We start from the raw sequence: 19,561 nt of genomic DNA, 5'->3' as shown, positions 1-19,561 counted from the left end.
TCCTGGCTCCCATCAGATCCTTGCTCTAACCAAGAGCTCCCCTCCACTCCCTGCAGTAGACTGCCACTCCCACTAGGCGAGACTCCCACACCGCTGCTAGGGAAAATAGAACCCAAGAGTCCTAGCTCCCAGCCTCCCTCCACTCTAACCACTAGATCCCACTCTCCTCCTGGTGCTGGGTTTGATTCCAATGGTCCTGGCTCCCAGCCCCTTGTTCTAACCACTAGACTAGACTCCCACCCCGCTCCCAGGGCCGGGCTAGAACCTTCCTCCTCTCCAACCACTAGAATCTAGCGTCTGTGCAATTATTATCCGCCCAGCTAGAAAGAGACTGCGCAAATGTACATATTTAAAGCTCTCCAAAAATACACAACGAAACCATCGGAGCTCCTCGCCGCTGACTGCAAACCCTCCAGCACCTTGGGATTCCGGCTGCTGCAAATCAGTTGTGCAAAGGAGAGGAGCACATGGCCCCCGAAACCCCCTCTGCTTTTCACTTCAGGAATGGAGGATCCAGCCCTGTCTTTCCTTCCCCGCTGTTAATCACAGCAGGGAGCAGAAGGGGGGCGGTGGGCAGAGAGTTAGGGCTTGGAAGAGAATATGAAAGCCTGCGGAAAAGGGGAGAGGAGCTCTGGGAGCGGGGAGAGGGAGACGGGAGCTGGAGAGAGGGGAGGAAGCTTTAGGAGCCGTACTAGTGGGTAAGGGAGCAGTTTCTCCTGGAATATTGTGGCCTGGGGAGGGGGGGTGGATTTTATAGGCTGGAGACGCTCTCCTGGGAGAGCAATGCAGGGCGGAAAGGGTTAGGACTGGGGAGAAAGGGGGGCTACGCCACGGGGCCGTTACGATAGGGGTGAAGGACGAGGGCAGTCTGCAAAATGCAAGGACGTGATCAGGCTGTGCCGGGGTGTTACATATAGGAGGGCGCAAGAGCGGACCGTAGCTGGGAGGACATAATACAGGGGGGCGACAGTGGGCGGTGCCGGGGGGGGGGGGCTACAAATTGTGTGGGCAGCAAGAGCTGCGTGCATGAGTTCCAAACTGCGAGAACCCAGAGCGGGCGGTGCCGGAGAGGTGCAAATTGCGGCGGCAGGAGCGGGCGCCGCCGGGAGGTGCAAATTGGGGATACAAGGGCGAGAAGGAGCAGGAGGGGATGCGCTGGACAGGCCGAGAAAAATGACCGGCTAGGGGAGAGCAGGGGGCTCGCGGGGCAGCCAGCGGCGGCCCTCCCGCGTGGGGGTGAGGGGCTCTGCGGGTCTCCCCAGGGGGCGGCAGTATTATGGGCTGGGGCACGCCTAAAGTGGGACACAAGTCGAATCCCGGCGCGCAACACATCTCTCAGCCCCCGGGCAACGCGCTCTTACCTGCAGCGGCGCGCAGCCAGCTCCTCTCCTGCACCAGCAAGGCGCCCCAGCTACAGCTCCCGCGGTCAGTTTCCTCCGCAGCGCGAGCTTCGCCACCCGCCCCCCTCCTAATGCTTCGCCCAATCAGCAGCTGAAATGGTTCGGAATGACAATCCCCCGCACCAATGGCTGCGTCCTACTCTTCTCTCGGCCCCACCTCTCTCTCACGGTTCCTCCAATGAGAATCTGTGGGGACGGGCCCGAGCTGCGGTGAGAGGCGGAGCTAACCCCTATTCCCCCCAATCGGGCTCGAGGGGAGTGCTCGGGCTTTTCCAATGGGAAGGGAGGACGGGGATTCAAACGGAGTCTGACAGCTCAGAAGACAGGGGCTCGCTGGGGGTCAGCCCGTTGGGGTCTAACGGCAGGAGGGGCGATTCCGCCGGCGCGAGGCAAAAAAGGGGGTCGGCTCTGGGGGAGGGGCGAGTCAGGAAGCCGGGGTGGGGACCGAGGGAGCACCGGGGCAGAGGCAGCACTGGGCCGCCGGTAGCGAGTGGGGGGCGGAGGGAGCCCCCTCGCACCGGACAGCATAGGGCCCTGGCGGGCAGCGAGGAGCGGAAACACAGGGCCCGCAGGGGAGGGAGAGGTGAAGGCTGCGCCCGAGGGGGGGACGGTGGGTGTAGGAAGAGCAGCTGAGGGAACACAGACCTTGGGGCAAGGAGCGGGGAGGCAGGAGCAGCGGAGCGCGTCGGGGAGTCAGTTTGCTCTCAGAGAAGCAAGGAGCAACCCCCTTCCCCCACCTCGAGAAGAAGGGCCAGACCCATCATGTCCACGAGTGGGTGCAGCTTCAAGGACAGGTGCGTGTCCCTGCTGTGCTGCAGGTTCTGCCAGCAGGTGCTGAGCTCCCGGGGAATGAAGGCTGTGTTGCTGGCCAACACAGAGGTAGACCTCTTCTCCACTGACATCCCACCCACCAGGTAAGTCCCCTTCTTTTAGCGCCTGCAGGCAACTCACCTCCAATGTTACAACAGCCCCCGCGCACCTGAATCGGTAGGAATTCTCTGTTGTGCTCGGTACCATGCAAACTCACTGAGAAAGCCCATTTCCTGCCCCACAGATCCCAATCCAGCCCTATTTCCATTTTACAGCAATAGGAACTAAGGAACAGTCCTAACCCAGAAAGGTATTTTAAATAACATTTAGATACAAACTCTATAAGAAGACTAATTTTTCCTGAACTGTAAAATATGGATTTCAATTATATTTAGCTTTAAATAGTCTCCTATGACGACTGTGATTCAAACACTGTAGTGGTATATGTAATAGGCTTCTGAAAAGTAACTTTTAAACAGAAGTGAAAGTGACTTAAAAGTGTCAGTTTCACTCCTGTTTCAAATCAGTAGCTAGTCTACTTTTATTTACAGTAGGTTAGCACTCCCAGGCAGGTGCAGTCTAAATCCCAGAGGGGAGAGCTGATTGGTTAAGGGGGGGGCAGCCACATCCCCCAACCCAGGGAAAGACCAATGAACCCCTCCGCCCATGCTCCATCCCTTACCCACTCCTTCCCGCAGCCGAGGCAGCCCAGGGGACTTGTGAGGCCAGAGGGCCAGGACCAAAAGCAGGGATCTATGCCCCTCTCCTCCCCCGCCCACCTCGCATGACTTCTGCTGGGGAGTTCGGGGCAGTTCCCTCCCTCCCCCATAGCCGTTTAGCCAGAGATCAGTGCGAGCTGGGACCACCTTTCTGCACTTCCCCTCTCACACCTGCCGGGCGAGGGTAGGGGACAGCACAGATTCCTGCTGCTGGCGCTGCCTCTCCAGCCTGGCTAGTCAATCTGCCAGCTGCTGGATAGCCCTTCAGGGGTCTGCGCTGCCCCGCTTCCCACTACACTTATCAGCGGCACTGGGGAAAGCACATCAAGTCGGCCTCAAGCTAGCTCTGCCCTCCAGCCACACCTCTGCCAGGGAGGATAGAGCAGCAAGCTGACGCTGCCTTGCTGAGTTTTCACGCTCCCTGCTGCCAGTGAGTTGCGGAAGAGTACGGACCAGTGCTGCCGGCATTAGCCCTCTAGCCTAGCTGTCCCCTGGCCAGCTGCTGGCTGGCCCCTCCTGCCTTGGGGGTGCACATGATCCCTGTATCCTCCACCCCCTTGTGTTGCTCCTGCCACGTGTTTGGATGTTTAAAAAAAATTAAATGATCTATTCCAATGTTTGTGGACTGAAAAGGAGTAAATTCCATAAACGATAGAAATCTGCATCTTTCTACAATTATTTCAATTGTTCAAGAGCTTGTAATAAAGAACATACAGTACGCTGAAATGATTCTAAACCTAACCAGCCTTCCCTAAATAATTTGTCACAAGATGTCCAAGCACATTAGTTAGATTAGATCAAGAAATGCATCTCAGCCCTGATCCCCATTCTCCTATTCCACATTAAGGACACATGTTCTCTCAGGTAGCAATTTAAATCAGTGGTTCTGAAACAGGGTGAGGGTATGTGTATCACAAAGATGCACGAAGGTCTTTCAGGGGATATATCAACTCATCTAGATATGTCTAGTTTTACAATAAGCTTTAAAAAATACATAAATAAATCACTAGTGAAGTCAGTACGCACTGAAATTTAGTACAATTAATTGTTTATATTGCTCAAGGTACTGTACGCTGAAATGTAAGTACAATATGTATATTCCACTTGATTTTTATTATTATACAGTAAAAATGAGAAAGTAAGCAATTTTCATTACTTGTATGCTGTGACAATTTTGTATTTAGGGCTGTCCAGTGTTTAAAATAATCACAATTAATTGTGTAATTAAAAATAACTGCAGTTAAACAATAGGAAATCAATTATTTAAATATTTGTTTATTTAAAGATGTATTTAAGTTTTCTACATTTTCAAATATTTTCATTTTCATTACCCCATAGAATACAAAGTGTATATTGCACTGTAAAAAAGCAAAAGCAATAGTATTTTTTTCAGTTCACCTAATACAACTATTTTAGTGCAATCTCTTTATCTTGGAAGTTGAACTTTCAAATACATAGAATTTTGTATAAAAATAACTGCATTTCAAAATAAAACAATATAAACCTTTAGTGTGTAGTGAGTCCACTCAGTCCTACTTCCTGTACAGACAGTTACTCAGATAAAGAGGCTGATTTATATTCGCAGGTGGTAATGCTGCCTTTTGTTTACGGTGTCATTTGAAAGTGAGACTAGGCATTTATATGGCAGTATTATAGTGAGCATCATATTTATGTGCCAGATATACCAAAAATTCATGTCTCACCTCATTTTTCAACCACGACTTCAGAGGACATGTCTATCTAGATAAGAATCCAAAGCTGTACATAATGATGCATGCTAGTTTTTATCATATGAGGCAGATGCTATCAGCAGAAGGCTGATTTTCCTTATTGGTGGTTTGGGATCTGTCATTTCTGAACCAGAGTGTTGCAACTTTAAGACTTTTGGAAGCATGCTCCATATACTTCATTCCTGTCAGATTTTGGAAAGCACTTCAGTTTCTTAAAGCTTGGGTTGAGTATTAGAGCTGTCTTTAGAAATTTCGAAGTGATAACTTCTTTGTATTTTGTCACATCTGCAGTGAAAGTGTTCTTAAAATGAACAACATGTGCTGGGTCATCATCTGAGATTGCTCTAAGATGAAATATATGGCAGAATGTATGTAAAACAGAAGGAAACCTGCAGCTCTACCCTGAGTCGAGTCATAAATTTAATTTAATGCACTATATTTTTAAGCAACCATGAAGAGAATAGAACCGTGTCTTCTGGAATGGTGGCCAAAGCATGAAGAGGCATAGGAATGTTTAGTATATATGACATGTAAATACCTTGCAATGCCATCTTCAAAAGTGCCTTGTGGAATGCCTGTTCTCACTTTCATGTAACTTTGTAAATAAGAAGCATGCAGCATTATATCCTGTAAATATAACAAACTTTTTTGGCTTAGCAATTGACTGAACTAGAAGTAGTACTGAATGGATGTGTAGACTCTATTTTTTTTTTTATATTTTTTCATATGCCGTTATGAACCAAAAAACCTTACATTTTTAAGTTGCATTTTCACAGTAAAGATATTATACTACTGTACTGGTATGAAATGTATTGAAAAATTATTTTTACAGTGCATTTATAATCAAAAATAATAAAATGTGTCCTATGTACTTGATATTTTGCTTTGTTGTAATTAGAAATCAATCCCTTAAAATATAGAAAAAAACAAAAATGTAATATTTCAACTAGTATTCTACTGTTTAACTGGGCAAGTAAAACTGATTAATCACAATTTTTAAATCGTTATTGAGTTAATCACAAGATTTCATGTAGATTGACAGCTCTAATTTATTTATAATTTTGTAAGCAACAAGGTCATAAGTGAGGTTAAATTTTGGGGTTTGCAAAACAAACCAGATCCTAAAAGGGTCACAGTATTTTGCTGATGACATTGCTCTCCTGGCACATCGGCATGAGCATATGGACAGCAAAGTTGCAGCACTGGATAGCGCTGCCTCAAAGGCAGGCCTGAAAATCAGTAGATGTAAAACTAGAACTATGAGGGTCAACCACACTAAACAAGACAACATCACTTTCGGGGGAGAGACCCTCAAAGGCGTTGAACAATTTATTTATTTAGGTAGTGTTGTGAATAAAGATGGTGGTACTGACCTAGACATCAAATCCAGGATTGGCGAAGCCACAGCAGCATTTCAAACTCTGTGGCCAGTATGGAGATCACACATGATCTCTGTTGAAACAAAGCTGAGAATCTTCAATTCAAATGTAAACTCCGTCCTGCTGTATGCCTGTGAATCATGACGCACCACAAAGTCCTTAACACACAAACTGCAGACGTTTTTGAATAGATGCCTGAGGGATCTCAGTGGGGATCCAAATAAAAAGGAGTAAAGGGGGATGGCTGGGATATACTTTGAGGAAACCCCCATCCAGCATTGTTTGACATCCCCTAAAATGGAATCCTCAGGGGAAACACAGCCAAGGAAGACCCCAAATAACATGGAGGAGATCTACAGTCACAGAAGCACAAGAACTGAGATATTCATGGGGCCAGATTGAAGCCATTGCCCAAGATAGAACCAGGTGGAAGAGCCTTGTGGATGACCTATGCCCCACTTGGGGTTCATGGCTTTAACTTAATTTTGGAAAGATTGAGGGCCTTTTAAATGATACATAATAATATTGTTGATTGGCATATCTTGTGTGGCTTTTTTTGGTGGATCTATAAAATTTTCATCACAATCAAACACAAATTTTCTTTTTTGTAAGTCAGATGTTTGTATCCATAAAATAAACATATGTTTTTACTCGTAATAGTGAAGGAACAAATATAAGTCAAAGCAAGCTTTTCTCTGTTTGTCCTTGTACATCAACAGAATTCTTGAATGCATTACTGGTGAACTATCCATTGGAACATGGAATGTCTGAACACTGTGGGCAACTGGAAAATTAGAGCTGCTTAGGAAGGAGATGGAGAGATACTGATGTGATATACTTGGACTGGCAGAGATGCGTTGGACAGGATCAAGAGAGATATGTGGTTGCGAAGTCATTTGGTCAGGAAATGAAACGAAGCAGGAGTTGGATTCCTACTAAGCAAAACAGCTAGAAGAGCATTATAAGGATACAAAACTGGTGTGTGCAAGAATGATGGTTGTGCGATTTGAAGCAAAACCGTTTAACATCTCAGTCATTCAGGTGTATGTACCCACGTCAGATAGTACGGAGGAAGATTGAGCTATTCTATAAAGACTTGACAAAGATGGTGGAGGAGATACCAAAGAAAGATGTGTTGATCATGAGAGGAGATTGGAATGTGAAGGTTGGAATGGATAATGAAGGTTGGGAGAGAGTCATGGGAAGGTTTGGATATGGAGAAAGAAACAAACAAGGTGAGAAACTTCTAGAGTTTGCTACAGAGCATGAGATGGTGATCTGCAACACGAGATTCCAACAAAAGGACTGTAGGAAGTGGATGTGGCGATCAAATGACGGGAAGTCTAAGAACATTATAGATAGATAACATCAGTACAGCAGTGCCAAACTTTCCAAGGAGCAGATATAGACTCAGACCACAGTCTAGTGATCGCAAACATCAAGATAAAACTCAAAAGAAAATGTAAGACACCGTTTAAGAAAAGAAGAGATGCGGCATGGCTACGTGAGGAAGAAACAGGGAATGCATACAGAACAGTGCTCAAAGAGAAGATGAAAAATATCACCACAGAGAAAGACCTAGATAACAGAGTCACAGGGATAGCCATCGCTACAGAACAGGCAATTGAGTAGACTGTTCCAGAAGAAGAAAAGATCAATAAGAAGTGGATTACTCAGAAGACACTGAAGTTGGGTCAAGAGAAGAGAGCATTGACTATCAGAAGAGATGTTTCTGAGATGGCAGAACAGCAATATAGGATGAAATGCAATGAGATAAGGAAAGCAGCCGGAAACGATAAGGAGAAATGGTTCGAAGCCCAATGTGAAGATAGCAAGATGTATTACAGCGAATGTAAGACCAGGGAGCTGTATAAGACAATTAGGAATATTAATAGGAAATGGCAACTGAAGCAGATGGCAATCAAAGATGAGAACGAAGAAGTGCTCATGAACAGGGAGAAGACTCTGCAGCGATGGATGAGATATCGCACCAATCTATACAAAGCACAGTTGGACCCGAGTGTCTCAGAGAGACTGATTGAAGAATTGAAAGACATCTCCCCCGAGCATCGAGAGCAAGACTGATATTTCGAAGGAGGAAGTAGAAAAAGCAGTGAAACGTCTAAAGAACAGCAGCAGCCCTGGAAATGATAAGATCACAGGAAAGATGATCAAATACGGCAGAGAAAGCATGATTCAGGAAATACACCGACTATGTAATATAGCATGGAAAGAAGGGATGGTGCCTAAGGAATGGACAAGATCTGTGCTAGTGACATTGGAGTGCAAGAACTACAGAACAATTGCCCTAACAAGTCATCTAGGTAAGGTGCTGATGATGATGATACTGACTGAGAGATTAAGATCACAGATAGAAGAACATATAGCAGATGAGCAAGCAGGGTTCAGAAAAGATAGAAGTACCATACAGCAGATATTGGCACTAAGACGGATAGTGGAGAAAGCTCAATGAAAGAACAAAAATGTATAAACTTGCTTCGTCGATTTTTCAAAAGGCATTTGACAGTATAGATCAGAAAGTGACTTGGGTGGTGTTGGGGTCATATGGAGTTGATAGCAGACTGATACAGTTGTTGAAGGATATAAATGATAATGTGGAGGCAGCAGTGAGAAGATTCGGGGAGTTGGGAACTTGGTTTAAAACAAGTAGAGGTACGAGACAAGGAGATCCAATATCACCAAGTATCTTCATCACACATCTGGAGAGAGTGATGGACAAGATCAAGGAAGAGGTAGAAGGGGTATCTGTGCATGGGAAAAGAATTAACAACTTGAGGTTCACGGATGATATAGTTGTTATTGAGGAAGATGAGGAGAAGCTAGCGAAAACGGTGTGGGTGTTAAATGAAGAAAGGAAGCAGTATGGACTGATTATGAACATCAATAAAACCAACTATGGTATTTGGAGATAAGGAAATAGGAAAAAAGATCAGTGTCGGTGATATTGAACTAGAAAAGGTAGAGAATTTCACATATCTGGGGAGCAACATTATGTATGATCTAGACTGTAAGAAGGAAACAGCGACTAGAATAGCGGAAGCAAGAGCGAGTTTGAAGGTGATGGATAAGATCTGGAAAAGCAAAGCAATTAGCTTGAGAACAAAGATGGGTGTCTTGAAAATGTGCATATTCAGCAGCATGTTGTACGGATGTGAGACAAGGGTGATAACGAAAGATTCGAAAAGAAGAACATTGGCGTTCAAAAGGAGTCATTATAGAAAGATTCTGAGAATAGGGTGGATGCAGAAGGTCTCCAATGAGGAATTATATAGGAAGATACAGTCGAAAGAAACCTGTTGCAGAAGGTTATAAAATGGAAGCTACACCTATTTGGACATATTTGCAGAATGAACGACGAACAAAAAATCAAGACTCTAGTATTTGGCATAAGGGATGGTTCAAATAGGAGAGGCAGACCTCACAGAGAATGGATAGATTGGTGCGGAGCTAGTCTACGGAAACTAAGCCACTCTGAACTGGATAGGGTAAGATGGAAGGAAATAGTGAGAGAGGAATCAGACACCAACAGGCGCTGAGCCCACGGTTATTGATGATGATTACTGGTGAAGATGAGAGAGAAGCAGAAAGAATCCAAATTGGCTTTCATGGTTAAACAAGGCCAGGAATTTAAAAAATTATCTTACTAATCCTATCAAATTTAATGTGGAATCAGAAGATAAATAACTGTGAGAAAGCAATATTAAATAGTAAACTACATGCTTTAACTTACATTTTCATAATCTGTAAGCATGAATTCAAAGGAGAAGTTAAGATGGACTAAAATTAATTTTTAAAAAGTTCATTTTTAAAAACACATTCTAATCATGAAGCTATTGTTCTGTGGTCTCATTTGAGACTTACAAGACACATAGTTCCTGGCAAAGATGTTCTAAACTGTTGTAAAATGTCCTTCATACGCTGCTAGTTATCAAATATGAGTTAGTGTTTATGTACGGTTACAAATGTATTCCACAGTTTTAGTGTGTAAAAGTACTAATTACAAAAATGAGCGTATGAAAATCAGTTGACCACATTTCAGTATGAAATTAAAATAGTGACCTTCTGTTTCAGTGATTAAGAAAATGATTTGCTGATACAGTAATTGTTGATTGTTAATTTTTTCTTTTCCCATAGCAAATGACCATTTGGTCAAGGCTGAGATTTGGAGCGGGGTCCAATGTACTGAGGATCTAAATGATAAAAATAAATCAGAATAGGAAACATGCAGACTTCAAAGTAAACTTGCATTTCTGCATACAGAAGTTCAACTTCCAGGACTGTTTATCCCACCTATTAACACAGTGAATGGAAGAGTGTGTACACATAGTTCAAGGCCACAGTAAGGAATATGGGGCATTGATGCACTCAACCCTGCGCATATCAAGTTACGTAAACATATTATCCCTTTTTTCACAAAGTTGGTACCTACATTACTATTGATGCAGTTCTAACAATGGAAATACTACTGTAAGCCAGTGTCAGCATTCTACCTACTATCTCATTGAACACTGCGTAAAGCAGGGTGGGCATAACTCTACAGCTGAAATGCCAGTGGCTGCCTGAAGGCTGCCTACATTTAGAGTAAGGCGCTATAGAAGAAGTTTTCCATCTGGAACTATCACCCTTGTAACTAGGTGTCTTGTTATAAACAAAATGTTGCCAGCCTCTATCATCATCTGTTTTAAAGATATGCCTATGCTGCACAAGCTAACTTGAATCCTGGTAGCATAGGTAACAACAGTAGCCAAAACAGCTGAGGCTTCATAATGGGCTAGGAAGCCAAGTATGCACTTCAAAAAATGTACTGAAAGCATATCTCAAAAGCCACATCTACACTTGTAAGTCCTTTTGGAAAATCAGGCCCTCTTCTGAAAGAGCAAGGGGACTGTCCACACACAAAATGCGCTCTTTAGAATTCATTTTGGAAGAACATAGCACTTCTTCCAGAGGCCCTCTTCCTCTCCCAAATGAGGAAGAGTGCCTTTTTCTGAAAGATGCTTTCAGGAAAAAAATCATGTGTGGATACCTTGGGGGCCCTTTGTTCAAAAGAGCAGTCCTCACGGTACCAGCTTTTTTGATCCCTGTGCTGCTCTTTTGAAAGAGTGGGGACTGTGTGGACACTCTCTTTCAAAAGAGCAGATTGGTCTTTTGATCTCCTTTATTTATGTGTGGATGTGCTCTCTCTTTCAAAAAAAAAAAAAAAGCTTCCGGAAGATCATCTTTCAAAAGATCACTGTAGCATAGACACAGCCAAGAAAAGTGATGTGGATATCTGAAGCTGGGCTGGCAGGAGCAAGCCTCCAACTGACCCAAGGGCACCATACTCTCCGTCAGGCAGTAGCCCACTTTGAGATGTGTCTTGCCCTCAAAGCTGAAGAAAGAAAGAGGAAATAAGAAATAACTTTCTCCCAGCAGGCAGTTGCTCTGCTAGGAAATGTTTATACTTACTGTGGGTGGATCTGTACTTCCATGATTGGACTCTCGAGTCAGCTCAGGACCCATATGTAAATCCATGCTACAGATAATCCTCAAATTGATGGATCAGTGATGTTGTTGATGAAGCACCCAAAGTCCATTCCAAACTGGCAGTACTCGCACTGAAGCTTGACTGCTGTCTTTGCTGCGATTGTTACCTGGGCTAGCTGGACTCAAGCTACCTCAGATAGGCTAGCTCATGTACAGCTCTTTCTGTGCAGACACTTTAAACTAGAATGGTAAAAATGCTGGAGATTTGGTGCAACGCTATCACAACTAGAAATCCTATTGTAAAGAATACTCTTTCCCTGTAGATGAAGATGTAGCATGTCTGCAACAAGCATGGTGAAATGGTACTGAAAATTGTTCAATTGCAAGTGCAGACTGGGCCATATCATATCCACCTACCATTTTTGAAACTGTTTTGAACATAGTTTGCATCTGTTCACCCTTGCAGTTAAATTGCAGCTACGCCTATTACTGCTGACACCTACTGTAGATAGGCAAGTTACTTGATCTAGACAGATGTGGCCTGCCAAACATTTGGATCTGGCCCATCACAGTCATCTGAAGTACCAATGTTCCGTGGATCAGCGGGACCCTCAGGCAGGTTCCCTGCCTGCTGTAGCCCCACATGCCACCCAAATCAGCCAGCTGCTGGAGTCAGCGTATAAGTCTCTACCCAGCACATGCACCTTGGGGAGAGGGAGGTCTCTATTTGCTGCCTCACCCCCTAAGCGCAATTCTTGCAGCTCCCATTGGCTGGTTTCTGGTCAGTGGAAGTTACCTGGGTTATGCTTGTGGGTTCCGATAGCTTGCAGAACCCTCTTTCCTCCATGGCGCACACTGTGCAGAGAGGGACTTGCTGTCCCCAGCAACTGGCCACTTTGAGCAGTGGGTGGGGGCACAGCAGGCAAACAGCCTGCCTGAGGGTCCTGCTAGGCTGCTGGCTGGGAGCTATCTGGGCATGTGCCTGCTGGTCAGAACCTGCACCTGGCACCCCACCCCCTTCCAAATCCCTGCCCCAAATCCGAACCAAAACCTCTGTACCTCCTCTACAATTCTCCTCTAGATCAGAATCCCCTCCTTCACTCAAACTGCTTCCCAGACCCCACACTCTCCTGCACCCCAGTTCCCTATATCAAGCTCCTTTCTTCAGTCAGCTGAAATCTGTGTTGAGCAGATGACCATTGACAATAATGTACTTTGGTGTCCCACAAAGCAACTAGATCCTGGAGCTGAGCTGTTGAGAAGGCATTGTAAGCTACTGGGACTGACCTGTGCTTTCTTCAATAGCATTTTATACTCTTATGCTGGAATTTAGGTATACTGTCCCTAAGCTCGACAACCAACTTCCTTTGCCAGCAGAAGTGTCAGGTAGCTGATCTCTCTCTCACTCCCTTAGACTGTATTTATTGGTGCAGTTACAGCCTCCCCAGCTCAACAGGGGAAGGGTGGTACTAGTAGAATCATCTTCACAACACCAGCAATCCGATATACTAAAGCACTGCACTGGTCCTAGGGAAAGGTAGCAGGTTCCTGAAAATTAGCATGTGTTGACTTAAGGTGGAATATGTAGGAATCTTTTTGTTATCTTTAGACTACTATGACTGGTGATAGAGGGAGACTAAATGATAGCAGATATGTGTTTGTAAAAAGAAATAGAAAAGTACAAACCTCAAACACTGGTTTGTTGGAATTCTTGTTTATAACAAGAACAGCAGGCTGGGTGAAGTTGTGTTAAATGTCTAAACTATTCCTGTGACAATTTTCCCTCTCCAGTACTGTTGACTTCATTGGAAGCTGCTATTTCACTGACATCTGCAAATGCAAATTGAAGAACATTGCATGTCTAAAATGGTAAGTAAGATCACTTCTATGTGCTTCATAACTATACAAGCATCTGCTCACCAAAGCATTTGCTGCAGCAATGACATTTCCGTGTCTCATTACTGACCACTAAAGTACAAGTGCTCAGGTTACACATGAAACAAATTTGATACAACTTTACTCAGCGGAAACTTGGCCCACTACCTTTAGACATCACTATTAATCTGCCATTGGAGAAGTCGCTAGCAGATGTTCATGAGACAATGCATATCAAGGCTAAGGTGTTGTTCCATAGGAATTTTGTATTAGCACCTTACTGACTCCAGAAAGGTTGCTTCAGCAGTCATTTGCAATAGCTGTGTAAATAAGATCACAAGGAAATGCATTTAGTCAATCTTCAAATTTACTAAAACCGATAAAGTGGAAAACACCTATTTTATGAACTACATGGGGATTCAAGAGTTCATAAAATTGAACTTATCATTTACAGTAGGTTTGTATAACCATTTCATAAAATTGAGGTTTGCTGTAACACAACATGCTGTTGGCAGACAGGCTTTACTAGGGGATGGGAAAAAATAACATGAAAATTCCTGGAGCTGGCTGTTTTTGTTGATGCTTGATATACTGTTCCTTTAAAAAAAATCTTCTAAGCTGCTCAAAAGGGTCACTTGTCTACTTTATGTTTAACATTTCAGCATATTCATATTTGAATTTGGACAGGAAGATTCTTGGACTAAAAACAATGTTCTTTTTTAAAAAGACTTGACTAGCAAGGAATTCTGTTTTGTCCAGATGCTGAAATAGATAGCACACCACTTTCTTTTGAGTATGCTACTGAGAGTGAGAGGAATCTATAAATAAATTAATGGGGCCAAACTCTCTTCCTACTGAAACCCTTGCTTTCTGTTTATTTCAATGGAGCCGAATTGGGCCCATATAGACACCAAGGGTGCGTCTACACTAGCCAGCTACTTTGAAGTAGCCAGCACAACGTCGAAATAGCACGTGTCGCGTCTACACGCGCTGTGTGCTATTTCAACGTTGAAATCGACATTAGGCGGTGAGACGTCAAAATCGCTATTCCCATCCAAAGATGGGAATAGCACCCTACTTCGACATTCAACGTCTAAGTAGGGCGTGTGCAGACGATCCGCGTCCCGCTACATAGAAATAGCGGGGTCCTCCATGGCAGCCATCAGCTGAGGGGTTGAGAGACACTCTGTCCAGCCCCTGCGGGGCTCTATGGTCACCGCATGCAACAGCCCTTAGCCCAGGGCTTCTGGTGGCTGCTGCTGCTGCTGCAGCTGGGGGTCCATGCTGTGTGTACAGGGTCTGCGACTGGTTGTCAGCTCTGCGGATCTCATGCTGTGCAGGCTGTGTGTGTCTGGGAGGGGCCCTTTAAGGGAGCAGCTTGGGGCTTTGCTGGCCCCTTATTTTGACGGGGAGCACTTGTGTGTGTGTGTGGATGTTCCACATTTCCTTCTGGGGTGGCTCCTTTCTATGTTCTCTGTCGCTACTTCGATGTGGAATGTCGACAGCACCAGCCCTGGAGGACGTGTAGACGATACACGTCAAAGTAGCCTATTTCGATGTCCTTAATTCGAAATAGGCTACTTCGATGTAGTGTGCTAGTGTAGATGTAGCCCAAGCGAATTACCTAGTTTTTATAGGGGCCTATTGAACCATCAGTTTTAACGAGAAATCTCCATTGAGTTTGCTGAGGAGAGCTGGTTTAAAAGCAGATTCCATCATAGACAGAGCAAGCTTCCTGGACTTAAGTTACAGGACACGTGTGTAATGTACAGAATTTAGTTCTCTAAAATAAGCCAAGACTCCCTACCTAAAAAAACTAAGTCTTGTGCAGCTCCACACACACACACACACACACACACACACACACACACACAGTCTCCAAGTAAATATATTCAGACACTTTAATGCACCACTTGTTTAAAAACTCACCTTCAGTTTTCTCCAGATAAGAACGCTGGATACCAATTTACCTGGTAAGATTGTTAGATCCTATTTAACATGAATATTTGTTGGTTCTTTAGTGCAAAGTTTAATCCAAGAACTTGCACAATTATTTTGTTTATTTACTTCTCTAGTGGCAATGTTGTAGGCTACCATGTGATTGCTCCATGCAAACCTTGCCTGCTGTCCTGTAACAATGGACATTTCTGGATGTTTCACAGCCAAGCAGTCTTTGGTATAAACAGACTAGACTCTTCTGGTAAGAAACTCTTTATTCTGAACATTAAAGTTATTTTAAATTCACCGGAGAGTTAACTGGCAGCTCCCCTGCTCCATAGCACAGCATTTCAAAGCGTATGCAATTGACTTAATTTACTCTAATCTCTGGTTATGGGTTGGACCCTTTGGGATGCCACCTGAGGTGATACCACTGAACCCATCTTTTCAGGCAACCTGAGCTCTCTTTAGTCCTATCTGAGCCAGACTCTTAAACCTCCTCCAGCACACACACACAGGCAGGGCCACATCCAGCTTCAAATGATACAAACACTGAGGTCAACTCTGTGAGGGCTCAGCTTAAGGGCCTCTAGAAGTCTGTTACTTGGAGTACAAACCCAAAACTGCATGAAATTTGCCTCCTCCCTCAATGTGGAGGAAGGTATGGACAACTTCTTGCCCACTCCCATTTAGAATTTATTTAAAAGACTTAATTCTGGTTTATAATATAACCCATTTTAACTATAAAAACAGTGTATTTTAAGTGGTTAAAGATGTAGCAAACAGAACAAAGAAGATTACTAAGAAAATAATACGAAGCACACAAACTAAATTACATTCACTAAAGAAACTGATTACAAATAATAATTCCACCAGGGGCAGGGATTCTTTTTATGGGTGGGGCCACTGACCCGCAGAAAAATCATGTGAGTTAGAAGCAAAAAAAACCCACCCAAACAATCCTCACTGACCTGGCCTCCAAGTGGGAAAAAGAAAAAACCCTCACAGATGTGGTCCCCACCTGAAAAGCAGAAAAACACATTCACCTCACTGCCCTCAGGCCTCATCCCAGAGCCTACGGGACTGGAGCTAGGAGATTTTTATGGAGTCCCCGAGCCTCCAAGGTGGGGCCAATTATGAATAGTTCCATGCATGGTACAGAGTTGCCGTGGAGTGGAGTGGGTATGTGGGGTCTGGGACGGATGTAGGATGCAGGAGTGGACTCGGTGGGAAGAAGGGTACAGGAGCATGGCCCCAGTTTAGCTAATGGGACCAACAGGTATAGTTCCTGCATGGAGCCACTTGTTCTCATTGCTAGGCAGAGCCTGGGAGACAGGTGCAGCCTGGCTCACCCCGCTATGGGAGATGGCATGGTGGGAAGAGAGCCTTGAACCTCAAAGGCCAGATCAAGGCAAGGTGTGGGCCACAGTTTCCCTAACCCTACCCTAAATACTGTTTCAAGTAGAGTCTTTCACAGACCAGATGTGTCTTTTTAGCCTGAATCTCCCTTCCTTCCCTTCCCGCTTCAGTTGGCATCCTTTCGTTTCCTTATTATTTTCAAGTGTCTCTCTGGGTAGGGAGGTGCAGGTGAAGCAAACTAAAGATGTGGATTGTTTTCTTCCCCCAGCCTCACATAGACTTTCCATAAAGCAGAAATCCTTTGTTTGATTCCCCACCCCACAGTGGAAAAATACAGCAATCCAAGATGGTGGTTAGTATCAGGTGACCAGGACACCCAATTCTGTAGCATCACAGTGTCCATGCGTCAGAGACAATATGGAGCATCCACAGGAAGGCAAAGTCTTCATTTTACTGGTGGATGGTCCATCAACCCTGTCTGGCCTTTCCATCATAGTACCTGAAGTGTTAGCAGTGGGCATCACGCAAATTAACATGTGGAACACAGATACATAGTTAATATTTCTGATACAGAAGTGATACATACATACAAATAGGATAATCATTCACTAAATGATAACCTTTTCAGAGATACTTTTCATGGGTTAAGTTGCATCAAGTACAACACAGTTATGTCATGCATGTCAAAGCACAATTTCATAAAGAATATGGACTGCAATGTCAGTCTTGGTGAGGGAAGTCAGGATCCTCTGAGGCAATACTGTTATGCAAACTGCACAAATATGAGTGGTGTAAATGCAGACCCACGATACTATTTATAGCAGTGTGGGTAGCTTTAGTGTGTTATTAAGCAGCCCTCCACCAATTGGTCAGTCTGAGCTGAGCTGCGTTGTCAGCGTGATCCTATATAAATTTGTATGTTGATACCCGTTAGCTGAGGCAGAAGTTACAGCCAATATGCTAGCTCTTGCTACTTAATTTGCATCAGCTCCTTTTAAACAGCTACTTGGAACATCAACAAGGATCTAGCATAATCTGTCCCCTTGGATCCTTCCCAAAGGAGGGGCCTTTCACAACACTGTCTATATTTGTTGCGTGTATAACAAACAAATACATTTAAACAGTTTCAGAATGCCATAAACCACTGCACTTCTCCCCAAGCTTCCTGATCCTTTCACACCCCATGGGACCTCCTCGTCAGCATCTCCTGGCTATGGCCAAGATGACCATTTAGAGGACCAGGGAGAGGAGGGTGGCTGAGGATGGGGAACTGTAACTGTGGGGCCTACTTCTGTTCTTTGTTCCACTCATGCATGCAGGCAGAGTTCATCTGGGCAGTGTCCACTGGCTCCCGTGATGCCTTCGGAGAGCAGTGAGCTTTTTCCAGGGTTCTCTGCTCTGTGTCCCCTACTGGCTCCCTCATTATGATCTCCATGCCCATCCATGGTTTTCTTTTTAGTTGTCCTCCAAATTCATTTGGGGTCCTGTCTTTAGTGGATCCCCCTTGTAGGGGGGAGATCTTGTAGCTGTGGGAGGGCTTGCACGCGCACACATTCTTGGTACCCCATAGGACCGATACAATTAGCGTAACCTAGCTAAAAGGAGATCACCAATAGCTACATGATTACTTCATGTTACTCTTCATTCAGGACTTGTTACTACTATTGTGTAGTTCAAAAAAGTATTTTTAGAGATCCTTTTTGAATAAAAATAGAAAATAATCTAGACCTGGGCAACATTGTCTAATTTCACCTAATGGGTTCTGCAAGGACCAGAGCCATTCATTCTGTGGCAATGAATTCAGTTTTTAAATCGGACTTAAATGAGGTCTGAATACAAATTAAACAATTTACAATATTTTTTCCCTAGGGGTGAATTTACTGCTTTGGGGCAATTTACCAGATTTGGAGGAAAGCACTGATGAAGACATGTCAGGCATCACCGAGGAGGACTATATCAGATAAATATTACAAGCAACGTGCATTTCCTCTTACCTTGTACTGAAGCTTTCTTCCCGCTGTCTTAATATATGCAAGAAATAGAATAATCAAGAAGTCTAGAAAACAGTTTTTTTAAAAAGGGTAGACTCTCTTAATCCAGTTTAACTTGTTTTATAAGAATCTCTCTCAGCTTATGTCTTAAACATGAATGGCATGCAGATGGCAGCTACCTCTCATTTTAGAACTATTTTGCTCTTGTAGTTCTGTCTTAACAGTAGCATGTAAGGAAAAAACAGGCTTTGACACCTCTACTGGTGCCAGCTGCTTTCTGTTTTTCCTTCATAAATAATAGCTTTGTTGAAGATCAAAAGTCTTTTGGCATCACTGAATGCAATTTAAATTTTACCTTTAATGTAATACTGTTGAAGAATACTTACTCTGGGTGAGCTCTGACATTATAAAGAGAATGCTTGGGCTCCACGTATGCCTCCTTCTGGACTCTGCCTTTTTTCTCTTCGCCTACCACCAGCATGCACAGCCTCTTTCAAGGCCACAATCAAAGAGTGGGCTGCTGAGATAGTGGGCCACTGAGCGAGTGGGCCTGCAGCAAATGCTTAAACTGTACAGCCATCTGCCATCCTCCTGCTTTGGAGCTGTTTGCTTGTGAAACCATTAGTGAGATGACCATTGGGATGGTCCTGAATTCTGCTAAAAACTAAACTACATATGAAATTTATTCATGACCTCTGATGCCAGTGTATAGGATGGCCAACAAATGATAAATAAGGAAGTATTCTGGAAACTGGAACAATTCTCTGTTTTAAATAGAAAAAAGGTCACATTCAATAAAATAGTATAGCTATTGTAAAGAAATCTTACACAGGTGAAGGAAATGCTTCTTGCTCTGTAGAAGTCTCCCTCTTG

At 44.1% G+C, this 19,561-nt stretch overlaps 1 protein-coding gene across 1 annotated transcript; it reads left to right on the top strand.

Annotated features, from left to right (window-relative positions):
* The first annotated feature begins 2,162 nt into the window (after positions 1-2,162).
* On the top strand, positions 2,163-18,661 carry FAM72A (family with sequence similarity 72 member A). The gene is made up of 4 exons (XM_074977644.1): positions 2,163-2,314; positions 13,317-13,394; positions 15,476-15,600; positions 18,567-18,661. Exons 1-4 carry the CDS (start codon positions 2,163-2,165, stop codon positions 18,659-18,661), a joined length of 450 nt encoding a protein of 149 aa, XP_074833745.1.
* Positions 18,662-19,561: the final 900 nt, after the last annotated feature.

This window comes from Carettochelys insculpta, chromosome 26, assembly GCF_033958435.1.
Source record: "Carettochelys insculpta isolate YL-2023 chromosome 26, ASM3395843v1, whole genome shotgun sequence".
Lineage (NCBI taxonomy): Eukaryota > Metazoa > Chordata > Testudines > Carettochelyidae > Carettochelys > Carettochelys insculpta.
Note: the sequence above shows the minus strand (reverse complement) of the source record. Positions and strands in the feature narration are given on the sequence as shown.